Source organism: Amblyraja radiata, chromosome 9 (genome assembly GCF_010909765.2).
Source record: "Amblyraja radiata isolate CabotCenter1 chromosome 9, sAmbRad1.1.pri, whole genome shotgun sequence".
NCBI lineage: Eukaryota > Metazoa > Chordata > Chondrichthyes > Rajiformes > Rajidae > Amblyraja > Amblyraja radiata.
Genome location: NC_045964.1, coordinates 10,322,712 through 10,336,281, shown reverse-complemented (window position 1 = coordinate 10,336,281; position 13,570 = coordinate 10,322,712). Strand labels below are relative to the sequence as shown.

At 48.7% G+C, this 13,570-nt stretch overlaps 1 protein-coding gene across 1 annotated transcript in view; it reads left to right on the top strand.

Moving 5' to 3' along the window:
• plekhh1 (pleckstrin homology, MyTH4 and FERM domain containing H1) overlaps positions 1–13,570 on the top strand; it is a 132,507-nt gene that overhangs the window by 54,111 nt on the left and 64,826 nt on the right. Inside the window, exons 6-7 of the mRNA XM_033026652.1 lie at positions 1,951–2,032; positions 6,901–7,763. Of these exons, the coding sequence (XP_032882543.1) occupies positions 1,951–2,032; positions 6,901–7,763 (945 nt within the window). The remainder of the gene's footprint in view (positions 1–1,950; positions 2,033–6,900; positions 7,764–13,570) is intronic.

Below are 13,570 nucleotides of genomic sequence, written 5' to 3'. Positions count from 1 at the left end.
GTGGTGGAGTCTTGATGTGATTTTGTCATATATTTTTGAAAAACCACGGGAAAATTCCCAGGCAATGGATTAAATTCTTCAGTCATAGAAGCTGAACAGCACAGAAATGCTCCATGTGACCCACCATGTGTGTGTTGACCATCAACCACCCATTTATGCTAATCCTACACGGATCCCATTTTATTCTCTCCACTTTCCCATTACAGCCCAAACAAAGTCTTCACCATTCACCAGCACGTGAGAGGCAATAGGCAGTGGTCAATTAAGCTAATATCCTGCACGTCTTTGGGGTGAGGGAGGCAACCAGAGTTCCCAGAGGAAACCCATGTGATCACAGGAAGACTCCACACTGGCAGCATGCAAGGTCAGGATTGAACTCCAGTCACTGGAGGCAAGAGGCAACGGCACATCAAGATGCGGCGACGTGCCATCTATCTGGAAAGTCAAGTCAGGACGCCTGCAATGGGACAATGTTTTGATTTTACAGCCAGCAATGCCCACAACCCTTAATTGACCAATTATATAAAATGAAGATGCCAAAGAATTCTGTACTTCCTGGGTTATTTCATGGATGCTCCCTGCCCTGCCTCATGCTCCGGAACTGCAGCCAGCTCTCGATGAGCCTGAGGCGAGCTGCCTGCCTTTCCTTTCCCACCCGCACAGCATGGATGGCACAACCAGAGAGAAAGATGGCAGACAGAGTGCATCTTATTCTCTGCTTGAAGGAGGAGGACAACTTCCTTCTTCAGCTCCCCACATGAAGACTTTGCCCCTTCTTGCTCTTATAATGTCATGAGGATAGTAGAATTAGGCCATTTGGCCCATCAAGTATACTCCGCCATTCAATCATGGCTGATCTATCTCTCCCACCTAACCCCATTTTCCCGCCTTCTCCGCATAACCTCTGACACCCGCACTCATCAAGAATCTTTGCTCACGTCTGCCTTCCAGCAGTCTTGAGACAATGCTGAGCAGCATGGTCATGTTCTCCCAATATTCCCCCCACTCCCCCCCACCCGAACCCCCCCAACCCAACCCCCCCAACCCAACCCCCCCAACCCAACCCCACCCCCCACAACCCCACCCCCACCAACCCCATCCCCCCCAACACCATCACCCCCACCCCGCCACCCCCAACCCAACCCCACCACCCCCTAAACCACCACCACCAAGTCAATGGATATTTTTAAGGCAGAGAGAGATAGATTCTTGATTAGTACGGGTGCCAGGGGGTTATGGGGAGAAGGCAGGAGAATGGGGTTAGGAGGGAGAGATAGATCAGCCATGATTGAATGGCGGAGTAGACTTGATGGACCGCATGGCCTAACTCTGCTCCTATCACTTGTGAGCTTATGCTTCCTGACCCGCGGAGTTCCTCCAGCACTTTGTTTTTATTTTTCAAAATCCCACTCTTCTGTTCACCTCTTTCCTCTCGACCACCATATTAGACTCACTGCCCAGCAAAGCAGTTTCACAGGCTCAGAACCTTCGGTTTCCATATGGGAGCCTGGGAGGTTAAAGATCAGCATGCTGGCCAATAACCAGAGGCATTGTATCTGAGCTGTAATGTTACCTCCACATTATGTGGAAGCCGGTGAACCTGTCCAAATGCTTCTCTGGTTTCCTCCCACATCCCAAAGATGTGCGGGTTGGGAGGTTAATCGGCAACTGGCAGTTACCCCATGTGTGCTGGTGAGTAGTAAGAGAATGGGGGTGGGGGGGGGGGGGGGGGTTGTTGACGGAAGTGTGGGAGAGAATAATTTCCATGGAGATAGTTGGGGAATTGAGTTGACGGGATTGCTCTGTGAACCGGAATAGAGTCGATGGACAAAGTGACGAGGAAATACGAAAATATGTGAAATGTGCTTGGGTGGTTGAGACCGTTTGTGATGTCTGTAGATGATGTGTAAACAGAACCTTCACTTCCTCTTCAATTGGTTCTTGCAATAGCTGGAATTCGAAAACTATCAACTCAAGGTGACCACTTGCAAGCAAGCTGAACAAATCCAAGCCCTGCAGAACAAGATTCAAGGTACTGAGGTTCTTTCCTTCATCGAGACTGGCATCCTTCAATGTGGACACCTCCTGTCTGGTCAGCTTTATCTAAGGTGGTCTTGTCCGCCTACTGATACATAGAGGAGGTAGATACATTTTTGAAGGACAGGGAATTGAGGACAGGTCACAGAAGAATAGTTGAGGCATGGGGCAGATCAGCCATGATCATCGTGCAAGCTTGAAGGGCCGAGTGGCCTACTCCTGTTATTTTCTTATGTTCTTGTGCATTGATGCCCATATCTCTCTGGCCATCAGCCAATATTGATATTTACTTTTCACTTAAAAAAGTTTCAACCTTTTTTTCCCCATTCTTCTTATTAATGTTGGTGATCACACCAGTCTCGTCGTACCTTACTCTTTCAATCATCTTCTTGATCACTTGCTTAACCAGTCTACGTTGGAATGAAACTTCTGAGCAGTATTCACAGCTCATTCCCACCTGGCCATATATTGTTGGCAGACCCAGATATTTTACCCTTGATTCCTTTGCCTAAGTCAATGACCTAGATTGTTAATAGTCATCGCGTCATTCAGCTCAGAAACAGTCCCTTTGGCCCAACTTGCCCACGCCGACCAACATGTCCCATCTACACTAGTCCCACCTGCCTACATTTGGCCCATATCCCTCTAAACCTATCCTATCCATGTACCCATCTAAATGCTTCTTAAATATTGCAATAATACCTGCTATACACATCCCCTCAAAACATTGCCCCAACTTGCCCACGCCGACCAACATGTCCCATCTACACTAGTCCCACCTGCCTACGTTTGGCCCATATCCCTCTAAACCTATCCTATCCATGTACCCATCTAAATGCTTCTTAAATATTGCAATAATACCTGCTATACACATCCCCTCAAAACATTGCCCCTTTCACTTTGCTCCTTTGCCCTCTCATATTTGATATTCCCACCCTGGGAAGAGAGGTTCCGGCTCTCTATCCTAGTTAAGCCTCTCATTATGTTATGTACTTCTTTCAGGTTTCACCTCTGTGTCCCAGAGCAGACCTCCAGTGTTTCCCATTCATAGAATGCCACAGCATGGAAGCATCAAACAGCCATTTACACTGATCCTATATACATTTTGTTTTTGTCATGTCATGCTCATCAACCCTTAGTTTCTATCCCTCACCTCCATTCAAGGGACAATTTGCAGTGGCCATTTAACCCTCCGACTCTGTAATGTGGGAGGAAACCGGTGTACCCGGAGTAAACCCACACGGTCACAGGGAGAGCATGTCAACCCCACACGGACAGTGCCAGAGATTAGGACTGAACCTGGGTTGCTCAGTGTGCCCTCAGTAGTTGATGCCCCAGCTCTGATTCTTGTAGCCCCTAGCCCCGTCCCTCAAGCTGTCGCATCCTCCCATCCTGAAAACGGACTTTTATCCAACGTGAAAATATAAACTTGTCAACCCCAATTTCCTTTACAGAAAAGCATGCTGACTCTACCTATACCTGTTATGTGTTCTTTTCCCAACAAGTCATGTGTGACATTAATGATGGAGAACAAGGGGCGTCCCTGACATTTTATCAGCCAAACATTGGCACCAGGTCAAGGGAGAAAATATTAAGACCAGGGCAAGGTTTGAGGTTGCTATGGGGATTTCTTGGATGCCCCAAGGTTGTGAAAAATAGCAGGTCTATCTGCTCTGTGCTCACTGGAGTGCAGGAGTGGCAGGGTGGCGCAGTGGTAGAGCTATTGCCTTACAGTCCCAGAGACCTGGATTTGATCCTGACTATGGGTGGGAGTTTGTACGTTCTCCCCCTATCCTGCGTGGGCTTTCTCCGAGATCTTTGGTTTCCTCCCACACTCTAAAGACACACAGGTTTGTAGGTTAATTGGCTTGGTATAAAAACGTGTGAATATATAAAATTGTCCCTAGTGTGTGTAGGATAGTGTTAATGTGCAGGGATCGCTGGTCAGTGCAGACTCGGAGCCGAAGGGCCTGTTTCCGCGCTGTATCTCTAAACTAAACTAAACTAAACAAACTCATTCACCTTCTGAGTCGCAGGCCAGTGGGCGTAGTGTCTAAAGCTTCAGCCCCCAATAACAGAATCTCCGTTTAGTGAATAAAATGCCAAAGGCTATCAAAGTTTACCAGCTGAGTAGCAGCACAACAATGCATTTGGTTGGTTAAAGAAATGCTTAATCTTCTTGGAGTTTAATGTTTGACTGCTTCCCATAACATTCCATTTTATAACTAAATGACTCAGTGGAAACCAGAGATCGAGGTACAACTCTGAAATGTAATCCCGAGTTTTGTTATTCAGTAACTAGGGATTAACAGGTAGGCGTGTTAACATTAAATTGGGCTAATCAGATATTGTTGACCTGTGGCTGAGTTGAAGGCCGAGGCAGATAGTGGGGTTTTTTTTGTGCAACAAGGAAAATGGGCCCAAGATCGGAACTAATGGATTGCCCTTTCCTTTGTCAGGTTGCAAAACAACAAAGTGTGAATTCCTCTCCCCACCTCAGTAAACCGAAACGAGACCCAGATCCTGCTTGTATTATAGCTGGGAGTTATTGTCACAGCCAGCGAGGGATACCGTTTAACTTTTACTTCACCAAGTCAATATTCACGCACCCGTTTACATGAATCTTTCTCTAACCCATTTTCATCTCTCCCAATTCCTAATAAATTTCCCCCAGATTCTACCAATCACCTGCACGCTAGGGGCAAGTTACAATGGCCAATTAACAAAGTTCCGTGGTGTCATACAGCATAGAAACAGGCCCTTCGGCCCACCAAGCCCTTGCTGACCATTGATCACCCGTTCACACGCATTCTCTGTTATCCCATTTTCTCATCTGCTGCCGAGGGGCAATAAGCAGAAGCCAATTAAGCTACTAACTTGCACATCTTTAGGATGCAAGAGGAAACCAGAGCACCTGGAGGAGACCCACGCAGTCTCAGGGAGAACTGTCAGAGGGTAGTTAATCTGTGGAAGTTCTCCCTGAGACTGTGTGGGTTTCCTCCAGGTGCTCTGGTTTCCTCTTACATCCTAAAGATTGTCACAGAGGGCTGTGGAGGCCAAGTCAGTGGATATTTGTAAGGCAGAGATAGACAAATTCTTGATTAGAACGGGTGTCGAGGGTTATGGGGAGAAGGCAGGAAAATGGGATTAGGAGGCAGAGATCAGCCGTGATTGAATGGTGGAGTGGACTCAATGGGCCGAATGGCCTAATTCTACTCCGATAATTTGTGAACTTGTGAGAAAATGCAAATGGCTACAGAGGTCAGGGTCGAACTCGGGTCCATGGCGTTTAAAGGCAGCAGGTCTACCAGCTGTGCCATTGTGTCATTCAAAAATAGCGTTTTCAATGTTAGCCTTGAAACCTGTGTCCTCAAAGCATAGGGAAAACTGCTGGAGCGGAGGGAAGACCCCATTTAGCCCCTCAACAGCCTCCACCAGTCAGTAAGATCATGGCTGATCTTCTACCTCAGTTCTATGTCCATATACTTTGGGCAGCACTAGATTAAGCGAAACACACACTCCACTATATTTCTATGGAAAGATTTTTTTTCGGGTGAATGAATCTAAAATCTGAACATGATCTTCAAATGAGAGCTGAACCATTTTGGCATATCTCTTAATGACTTGTACCAATTTCTACAGATGTCCCAGTGAACGCATCCAATGCGGGTGCATCACAGCTTGGTAGGGCAAGAGATTGCAGAGAGCCTTAAAAACCAGCCTACCTAATCAGCTCCGCACACACCACACACTGCTTCAGGAATGCACTCTTACATAATCAAAGACCACTTTAGAGAGACAAGTCAAGAGTCAAGAGAGTTTTATTGTCATGTGTCCCAGATAAGACAGTGAAATTCTTGCTTAAGAAATAAGGCGGAGATAGAGAGATTCTTGATTAGTACGAGTGTCAGGGGTTATGGGGAGAAGGCAGGAGAATGGGGTTAAGAGGGAAAGAAAGACCAGGCATGATTGAACGGCGGAGTAGACTTGAGGGGCCGAATGGTCTAATTCTGCTCCTATCACTTCTGAACTTACCCTGAGCATTATCTTGCCAGCATAGCCTCATCAGTAACTAGACAGTCCCAATATTCAAATGCACCACTATTATGATAATGTAAGCTGGTCTATGCCCTACTGTAAGTCTATATCCACCCCTTCCATCAGCACCTCCCCTCCCCCCATATATATACATATAAATATATAAATATATATATATATCCCTGCCACCTTGCTATCACACCCACCCTCTACTTCCATTCTCTCACATTTCCCTATCTCCTGCTCTGTCACAATGTCTGTGGGCATTTAACCCAGCATGAGTATAGGCTGGACCAGTCCAAGTGTGCCAGCCCCATCTTTGCCCATTGATTGAAAGACACAGCATCTAAACAGGGCCATCAGCCCAGGAGCCAATGCCAACCATCATTCACCCATACACGCTAGTTCTATGTTCCCTCACATTCTCATCTGCTCCCTACACATTAGTGGCCATTATCAGGGGTCAATTAATCGTATTTGGAATGTGGGAGGAAACCGGAGCACCCAGAAGAAAACCCACATGGTTACAGGGAGAATGTGCGAACACCGCACAAGAAGAAACAGAGGTCAGGAATGGACCCGGGTCTCCAGTGGTGCGAGGCAGCAGCTCTACCCGCTGCACCACCATGCCGCACATGCTGGTGGCTTCTCTGGTTGATATCCTGCTGGAATCTTTACATCCTAGTCACATGCAAGTAACATGTATGTACCCAGCCTGTCACCCAAATAACATGGTGGGTGGACAACCAAGTCCTGACACAGCGAGGTGATTCGGCCCAGCGGTGTGTGGTGGTCAGTAACCAGATTGTTTTTCATGTTGCACAGATTTGCAAGACAAGAGGCCGGTCACCGATCTGACCGAAGCCCCCGGGCCAGCGACGACTCGGGCCCCCGATTCACTCGAGAAGCCCCACCAGGCGGCTGATGGCAGGAAGGAGCCTCGGCAGGAGGGGAGCGACCCGCGAGGGTGCCGGGCGGTGGCGGAGGAAGCGGGCGGCACAGCCGGGGCGGTGAGTCGGGGGAGCTGCAACGTGACCCAGGCGTCGGCAGGACCCGGGCTGCTGGATGGGGAGTCGCAGGTCTTGGTGGACAAAGATACCTGCAGGACCGCCTCCGGCCACCAGGGCGGGTTGGCCCCAGTGACTGCTCCGCAGAAGGACGCTCCATCCGGTGGACACGACGGCAGGCTCCGCTCCCCGAGGCTGGACTCTTCCGCTTCCCACAGCCAGACGATCGTGCCGGGCCCCAACACGCCCGCGCATACACTGTCCCTGCCGGGATCGCCCGGCCCCAAAGCCTCCCTGACCCTGGCCGCCAAGGAGAACAGCGTGGGCACCAGCATGACCCTGCCCAAGGTGAGGACTCCACTGGTGCCCAGGGACAGCATCCAGCTGGCCAAGAAGCACTACAGCCAGCCACAAGCCGGCGCGGACAGGCTCCACCATGTGGTCTCCATCAACATCTCCACCTTCAAGCCCGTGGCTGTCCCGCCGCCGCCCGTACGGGTGCAGGAGACCGACATCGACGATGTCCCCGAGCAGATGGAGACGGAGGAGTCCGCTGCAGAGCAGGACCTTGCCCGTCAGCACCCGCCCGCTGTCTCCAGGGAGCTGCCCGATACCCACTGTGCCAAGCGTGTCTCCACCAGCCAGCCCCCACCTCCTCCACTGCATCGATTCCCTTCATGGGTAAGATTAAAATCATTCTGTTTGACCCTGTACATCGTGCCTCAACTCTGCCAACTCCCAAACACCTCCAGTCATCCGGCACACTCTTGAGGGAGCAAATGTTCCAGATTACCGGATGTTACCTTATTAGTTTAGTTTAGCGATAGAGCACAGAAACAGGCCCTTTGGCCCACCGAGTCCGCACCGACCAGCATTCCCCATACACTAACTCTATCCTACACACACTATGGACAATTTACATTTACACCAAGCCAATTAACACACAAACCTGTACATCTTTTGAGTGTGGGAGGACACCAAAGATCTCAGAAAACCCACGCGGTCACAAGGGGAAGGTACAAACTCTGTACAGACAGCACCCGTAGTCGGGATCGAACCCGGGTCTCTGGAGCTGCAAGGCAGCAACTCTACCGCTGCGCCACCGCGACCGCCCGTATTAATAATTACACATACATCAATTCACTTTTTTTAAAGTTGTTACCAGTAAGGTTTGAGTAAATTTCAAGGGCGTGTGGGTAACACACGCAGTACGTTTTAAGGTGAGTGTTCGGGGATCCAGGTCACTGCGAGCAGAAATTGTCGACATCAGCTGGTGAGCCGGATGCTGAACCGTCGGCATTTCCCAACAGTCGAATCTTGGTTCATCGAATCTTTCCCACTGTGGCTCTGTCCCTTGCTCCAAAAAGGGCTTTCTCTCCCCTGCATTGCACCAGTATGACAGACCACCCTGCTGCCCCACCACAAATCCAGTGGGTCTACACCTTGTATTCCCAGATCTACCCACTGTATAAGTTGACAGACAGAAAATGCTGGAGTAGACAATAGACAATAGACTATAGGTGCAGGAGTAGGCCATTCGGCCCTTCGAGCCAGCACCGCCATTCAATGTGAACATGACTGATCATCCCCAATCAGTATCCCATTCCTGCCTTCTCCCCATATCCCCTGACTCTGCTATTTTTAAGAGCCCTATCTAGCTCTCTCTTGAAAGTATCCAGAGAACCTGCCTCCACCGCCCTCTGAGGTAGAGAATTCCACAGACTCACAACTCTCTGTGAGAAAAAGTGTTTCCTCGTCTCAGTTCTAAATGGCTTACTCCTTATTCTTAATCTGTGGCCTCTGGTTCTGGACTCCTCCAACATCGGGAACATGTTTCCTGCCTCTAGCAAACCCTTAACAATCTTATATATTTCAATGAGGTTCCCTCTCATCCTTCTAAACTCCAGTGTACAAGCCCAGCCGCTCCATTCTCTCAGCATATGACAGTCCTGCCATCTCGGGAATTAACCTTGTAAACCTACGCTGCACTCCCTCAATAACAAGAATAGCAGTGAGGAGGAGATTTGCTGTGATGGATGTTTGTGTAAATTGTGTTGGTTGTGTATCTTGGTTGTTTTCTAGTTGTATGACTGCAGAAACCAAATTTCGTTTGAACTTCATTTGAGGTTCAAATGACAATAAATAATTGTATAATTGAATCTGTAATTCAGCAGGACAGGCAGCATCTCTGGAGAGAAGGATTGGGTGACGTTTCGGATCAAGGCCTTTCTTCAGACTGTATACCTCTCACCTCCCCCCCTCCCCTCTGACTGTATATTAATTCACTTCCAATGGGGGTAATCTTTCACCACCACACTGTACTAATGAGCTTCAGCCTCTCTCACATCTTGGGCTCTTATCGTGAGGCACCTCACGAGGAGGATTCATCACCTCGCCTTTCACTGCTGATCTACACCGACCCCTGGCCTCATCTGCCCCTCCACCCTCCTATCCACACTGTGAGGGGCACAGGATTCTATGCCTGGTCCTTCCCACCAAACAATCATATGACCATCCGGATATCCAACTCCCCCCCTCCTCCCTCACTCCATTCCACAGCCGCCCGCCTTCTGTTTTTCCCGCTGACTGGATAAATCACACAACAAAAGCTTTTCACTGTACTTCGGTGCACGTGACAATAAACTCAACTGGTTAGCCAGGCATTCATCTGACTGGAACTGTGAATGCAGTTCAAAACCAAATACGTTAGACCCTGCTGCCTCTTCCCTCCCCACCCTGCCCCACCCTTGCTCTCTGGTACTCCCTTTCCCTTGGCCTGCTCCTCCATCAGCCCCTCAGGCTCCCCCTTCCCTTTATGTGGAAGAGAGAGAACAGAGAGAGGCAATCTATGGCCAAGCTCCTGCTGACACCCATACACCCATTGCTTCCCACATGTCCCACCACCGGACGTTATTATATGGGTGTTTCAATCCGTCAGTACTGGAAGGTGAGAGGTGTGAGTGTGCCAAGGTTTCCCTCTGCATGGTTGTGATGTGGTGCAAGCAATCATAGCCGAGCTATTCATGTTGCTCCACAGTAAATAGTGGGACCTGTCATTAACACCACCCCTGCAGACTACACACTCTGAGCCTGTGTAATAGATGCTGCCCACATCCCAATGCCCCCTGCACCACCTTACTCTGCTGAGCTTCCCTGCCTGGCTGTGCCCTGCTCCAGCTGAGGTGGCACCTCCAACTGAAGTAGGACCTCCAGCTGAAGTGGGACCTCCAGATGAAGTAGGACCTCCAGCTGAGGTAGGACCTCCAACCACCCCACCCTGGTGATAGGGGCATCGACTATCAAAGGGAGAAACCTTCACAGTCGTCCAACCCCACAATCCTCAGACACACGGCTAATTGGAGTCATAGAGTGATAAGAAACAGGCCCTTCGGCTCAACCTGCCCACACCGGCCAATGTCCCAGCTACACATGTACCACCTGCCCGTGTTTGGCCCATACCCCTCCAATCCTGTTCTACCCATGTACCTGTCTAACCGTTTCTTAAAAGTGGTGTAGTCCCAGCCTCAACTATCTCCTCTAGCAGCTTGTTCCATACACCCACCATCCTTTGTGTGGAAAAAGTTACCCCTCAGATTTATTTTTAATCTTTTCCCCATCACCTTAAATCTATGTGCTCTGGTCCTCAATTTCCCCAACTCTGGGCAAGAGACTCTGTGCATCCACCCGATCTATTCCTCTCCTGATTTTGTGCACCTCTATCAGATTGTTTTGTTTCTTGGCTTAAATAGCTATCTGAATCCGCAAGAATAAGCCATTTCTTCCGAAATGCAGGAAAGGAACAATGACTGGAATGACACGTCTGAGCTTTCCATTTTGTTCCTGCCAAAGCTAGTGATTGTGTGGATGATTCAAGGCTTCCGGCTGACAGCAGCTCCGCGAGTCCAGACAAGCCTCATCTGTAGTTGAGAGGCTGCAGCACAGTCAGCTCAAAGAACAAGGTCTCTCACACATGCACCACCAACTGTGTGCCTCTGGAGAATGCCCAAGATAGACACAAAATGCTGGAGCAACTCAGCGAGACAGGCAGCATCTCTGGAGAAAAGGAATAGACGACGTTTCGGGTCGAGACCCTTCTTCAGGCTGCTGTCCCTCCCCAAGCAGAACCAAGTGTTGACAAACATGACATGGTTTGTTAGGCACTTTCCCTCCCCTCAAGCTGCCTAGAATGGCAAGAATTGGTAAGGTATCAGTTGAGTTTATTGTTACGTGTACTGAAGTACAGTGAAAAGCTTTTGTTGCGTGCTAACCAGTCAGCAGAAAGGCAATACATGATTACAATTGAGCCATCTACAGTGTACAGATACATGATAAGGGAATTACGTTTAGTTCAGGGGTGGGGAACGTTTTCATGTTGGAATGCCGCCTTAAGTTAGCTGTAATCTAATAAGGCCGCATCCAAGAAACTTCAATTAGATATACTTCAAAATGTACATAATTTTGTTAAAATAGCCCTCATGACTTACTAATGTTTTAATTGTGGCCGTCAGTCGCGGAGGATTATTTCATTGAATCTTCTTTTACTCTTTAGTATTTTAAATACGTTCATTTTTAAATAAAAATAAAAATAATAAAAGATGAAGAAACACATATTAATAAAAATAAAAGATTTGTTCTACAAAATTTGGATTCATTCATAAGGCCGCACTTAATGGCCTAGAAGGCCGCATTCAGCCTTAAGGCTGCAGGTTCCCCACCCCTGGTTTAGTGCAAGGTAAAGCCAGCAAAGTCTGATCAAGGATAGTCCGAGGGTCACCAATGACATAGATAGTAGTTTAGGACTGCTCTCTGGTTGTGGTGGGATGATTCAGTTGCCTGATAACAGCTGGGAAGAAATTGTCCCTGAATCTGAAGGTGTACGTTTCCACACGTCTGTGCCTTTTGCCTGATGGGAGAGGGAGTGGCCAGGGTGCGACTCGTCCTTGATTATGCCGCTGGCCTTGCCGAGGCAGCGTGAGGTATAATTGGAGTCAATGGAAGGGAGGTTGGTTTGTGTGATGGTCTGGGCTGCGTCCACAATTCGCTGATCACAAAATCATTGGTTTTGGTATCGAAAAATGGCCTACCTCGTTAGGTCGAAGAGTTTGTAGGTACGAAGGTCGGAGACACAAGAGACTGCAGATGCTGGAAACTGGGGGCAAAAGACAAACCGCTGGAGGAGCTCAGTCGGCCAGGCAGCATCTGTGGAGCCAGAGAGATGTCTGAATGTGGAGTTAGACATAAAAAGCTGGAGTAACTCAGGGGGGATCATACAGCTTCTCTGGAGAAAGGAATAGATGAGGTTTCGGGTTGAGACCCTTTTTCAGTCAGTTCTTGAGTCAGTGGAAAGGGAAAACGAGAGATATAGACAGTGATATCGAAAGGCATGAAAATGTGCAGTGCCTTGTCGGGTGGCCAGCCTCCATTGTTAGGAAGCCACTGTCTGTAAACAAGCTGGGCTCTAGGAAGGACGGAAGCCACTGTCTGTGGTGGAATTCTTATCTCTCTGCATATGATGACAGCCTCCCTGTGTGCAGATCGGGAAGGTCGTCTCTCTCTCTCTCTCCCTGTTTGCGGAGTGGGGTGACCTTCAGTAGGCAGCGTTACATTTCTGTGCACGAAGTGGCTGATCCCAGCAATTAGGAACGCTGGTTCTGCAGATGCATGTGGGACATTGGCTGAATGTGTTCCTCATGTTGATGTTACTTCCTGCTATCTTCTTGCTACCTGTGCACCAGATTGAGCTGCTGCCTGTGCGACGCTCTGGTTTCCACAGCGTTGGTGGGTTAGTTGGAAGCTGCAAATTGCCCCGAGCCTGTGGGGGCATTGAGGGGACCATGGCCAGGAACCTTCAGGTGAGAGATAAGAGGGAGAATGGTTTGCAGAGGTGAAACCGGACAATCTCACATCCAGACTAGACACAAAAAGTGTAATTGGCTTGACCATTCATTTCTGTGTGTCTTGAAGCTGCTTTGCCAATACCGTCTGAAGAATTACATTCTGCAGCATCTTTCAACAACCTACAACATCTCAAGGGTTTAGTTGTCATTGAGAAATTTTGAGTGTTTGAAGGAGTGTGGGAACAAGAGGAATCTAATATAGGAGCAAAGAGGTCTTTCTGCAGTTGTACAGAGCCCTAGTGAGACCACACCTGGAGTATTGTGTGCAGTTTTGGTCCCCTAATTTGAGGAAGGACATTATTGCTATTGAGGGAGTGCAGCGTAGGTTTACAAGGTTAATTCCCGGGATGGCGGGACTGTCATATGCTGCACTATGTCATAAGTGATAGGAGTAGAATTAGATCATTCGGCCCATCAAGTCTACTCCACCATTCAATCGTGGCGGATCTATCTCTCCCTTCTAACCCCATTCTCCAGCCTTCTCCCCATACCCTCAGACACCCGTTTTAATCAAGAATCTATCCATCTCTGCCTTAAATGTATCCACTGATTTTGCCTCCACAGCCTTCTGTGACAAAGATTCCCACAGAA